The sequence below is a fragment of the Festucalex cinctus genome, chromosome 6, assembly GCF_051991245.1.
Source record: "Festucalex cinctus isolate MCC-2025b chromosome 6, RoL_Fcin_1.0, whole genome shotgun sequence".
NCBI lineage: Eukaryota > Metazoa > Chordata > Actinopteri > Syngnathiformes > Syngnathidae > Festucalex > Festucalex cinctus.
Genome location: NC_135416.1, coordinates 11,994,395 through 11,997,231, shown reverse-complemented (window position 1 = coordinate 11,997,231; position 2,837 = coordinate 11,994,395). Strand labels below are relative to the sequence as shown.

At 44.5% G+C, this 2,837-nt stretch overlaps 1 protein-coding gene across 1 annotated transcript; it reads right to left on the bottom strand.

Moving 5' to 3' along the window:
* Positions 1 to 1,038: 1,038 nt before the first annotated feature.
* On the bottom strand, positions 1,039 to 2,068 carry LOC144021020 (uncharacterized). The gene is made up of 3 exons (XM_077524997.1): positions 1,788 to 2,068; positions 1,644 to 1,696; positions 1,039 to 1,425 (listed from the first exon to the last, which is right to left on the bottom strand). The coding sequence occupies exons 1-3, from the start codon at positions 1,828 to 1,830 to the stop codon at positions 1,084 to 1,086; spliced, it is 438 nt and encodes a 145-aa protein (XP_077381123.1). The 5' UTR covers positions 1,831 to 2,068; the 3' UTR covers positions 1,039 to 1,083.
* Between the last annotated feature and the right edge of the window lie 769 nt (positions 2,069 to 2,837).

Sequence of the window (2,837 nt, the reverse complement as noted above, 5' to 3'; positions counted from 1 at the left end):
GGATAAATAGGAGACGGAGTGCACCGTATTGTTATTGCAACTGGTAGGTCGCGGATTGCTCCAATGTCGATTGCGAGGAGTGTAGTGGGGAAAAAAATGATGGTTTTAGCTCAGTGGTAGCACTCTGCGCTCCACAAATTGAGAATATTTATTTAGTGGCCACTACATGAGGTGCACAATTTACCAAGGCCCAATACTTCTCAGTCACTGTGTCTCTTGACTCTCCTCCTCCTTCTCCTACGGGCCATCTGAGAGACAATTACAAACAACCCAGCTCCCATTTATCGGCAACAATTAATCTGCATCAGCGCAGGCCTCCTTCATAAACGAACGCGGGAACACAGAGGAGACGGATGCGAGCGGAATGAAGTCGAGTCAACAGAGAGAGCGAGAGGGGAAGGCTGACAGCACAATTAGGCTTTTTAATTCTCTGCTTGAGTGGGCCGGTCCAGTCTTTATGCTAATTAGAAGGCCACGGACATGTCATAAATCTCTATGATCCTGCCTCATTTCCTCCTCTGTCTGTCTCTTTCACACACAAAGTTCACTCATTACTTTTTATGTGCGGCTGCTGTGTAAATATACTGGCTCGAAAATTGATTTTTGCCACTTTGAATTAAGCGAATAGTCTTTGCAACGTCTCCACAGTAGTTTCTCTGGCCGTTAACTCGCTTTATTAGTTTTTCGGCTTGTTTTGTGTGCACAAAAACAAAACATTTGAATGCATAAAAAGAAAGAAAAAAAAAGAACCCTTGTTCTTATTTTCTCACGTCCGTTCATCTCCATATGACAGACAAGGCTAATGATGAGAAAGCAGGGAAACAATCCGCACATAATTGGGGGTGCTCGTTGAAAGAGCTGGAGAGGGAGACTGAAAGAGAGCCATAAGTGGACAACTGGCGGCTTTAGGCACAAGCAGATCATATTTTCACCCTCATTTAGGTTAGGTTTGTTACAGACTAGAGCCAATTTAAACAGAGAGTCTATGGAGCTAATAAATCAGGTAGGATGCTGATTAAGTAAACGAAGGCAAAGGCAGTAAGTGAGGTGTTTTTATTGCAAGTAAAAAAAAAAAAAAAAAATCTAGGTTGACTTCACCCAACCAAACATTCTCAGTCGCTTCTTCCCCTGATGCTTGACCTTCTCATGACCGGGCTCCTGCGTGAGTGCCCAAATGGCCATGCCCCCGACCAAAACCACGTGCAGCAGGTAGAGGCCCGCGCACACACAGGTGAGCAGCAGCGACATGAAGAGGCTGAGCACGCACATGGGCGTCGCCACCAGCAGCGTCACCGTGTGCCGAACGGCGCTGAAGACCAGCGGCGGGACAGAAAGGACCAGTCGGACCAGAGCGGACGTCAGGCTGGAGTAGAGAGACAGCGGACATAAGAGGAGGGACACCACTGTCTCGCTCACTGAAGCTCCCTGCAGGAAAAAAACAAAACCAAATTATTTACTTATTACTAACTGATTTACAAGTAACTGCGTACTGACAATGTTCATGACGAATGGGACAAGCATGTCAGTGAAGAAATGAAGGCAGTATCCACACTAAAACGTATTTTCAGTGGATCCGCAAAGGTTGGTAATCACAGTCAAGACATCAACACTACACATGGAGGCCAAACATTTTTTCTACGTACCTCACATGGGGTTGAATGCACGGTGCTGTTGGAAATCCAGGCCCTGTACAGCCCTGTCAACACCCACAAAACACCATCACATCTCAAAACAACAGTGTCAAATATTACAACAAAATAAAGTAAAACAAACTTTTCTCAACTTACATGAAAAGAGCACAATGAGAGCAACTGCCAGCAGAAGCTTCATCTTTCTTCAACACTCACATGTGCAAACAACTTGACTTTCAGCTCAAGACAGGAATATTTGGAATGATTCAGCTTGCAAAGTCTCCCTGTGGCCCTTCACATTCCTCATATTTAATCTTCTTAGGTTGCAAAATACTAAACAAGTTGTACAACAGCTGCAGACTTGGGATTAGAGCGCCCCCTGTCGGAATGGAGGTACAGTGACACAACACTAGTCTACACCAGAGAGAGTGTGTCTCATGTCTGGATAAAAACACAAACAATTTGTAGATTAGTGTGCGTCTATCAGCTGCATGCAGCGCGCCGCGCAGTGATACAAATGAACAGAAAAGTAGTGCCCAGCGGTAATGGAGTCTGAATTCTTTCTAGGGCGACGTTTTGTGATGCAAATGTTTCACTCTTTTGAACACAAATTGTGTTTAGAAGAAAAACGCTTTATTTCCGTGACCCCAGCCAACTTGCCGGACTACTTTCCTCTCGACCAAAACGGGACCAGAACTCGTGTCACATAACGCTGTCAGGGGTAAGTCAGTGCTGATTGCATTGCACACCACTTGAGGTGAGGATGCAATACAGATTCATGTCCAAAAATTCTAACTATCCCTTTAACCATCAAATCCGGAGGAAAATTGACAAAATTGAGTTTTCTAAATATTTTCATAAATGACTTCTATTTAGGATGAACCAAAATTGCAATACAATGAATCCATGCCATATTAGCACATTTAGATTATGTGTGAGCCATAAAACTACAGCATTGAAAATCACTCATATAGTATCTTATGGACTTTGACTTACTGCGGAGGTGTGGAACATTTCCGCTGTGATGTGACGATATTTGCTTCTCTTCTCCCCCTCTCCTTAATTATGTATTTGAATGAAATTGGCTGCCGACCAGTTCGGGATGTACCCCACCTACTGCCCATAGCCAGCTGAGGTAGGCTCCAGCACCCCCCCACAACCTTTGTGAGGAGTAAGCGGTTTGGAAAATGGATGGATGGACTCTCA

Bases quoted from the DNA above. Each gene is read 5' to 3' on its own strand.
- LOC144021020 (XM_077524997.1), bottom strand. From the start codon at position 1,830: ATGAAGCTTCTGCTGGCAGTTGCTCTCATTGTGCTCTTTTCAT. The intron at 1,697-1,787 runs GTAAGTTGAGAA...GGGTGTTGACAG, and splicing joins TCTCATTGTGCTCTTTTCAT to GGCTGTACAGGGCCTGGATT. The intron at 1,426-1,643 runs GTACGTAGAAAA...TTTTTCCTGCAG, and splicing joins TGCATTCAACCCCATGTGAG to GGAGCTTCAGTGAGCGAGAC.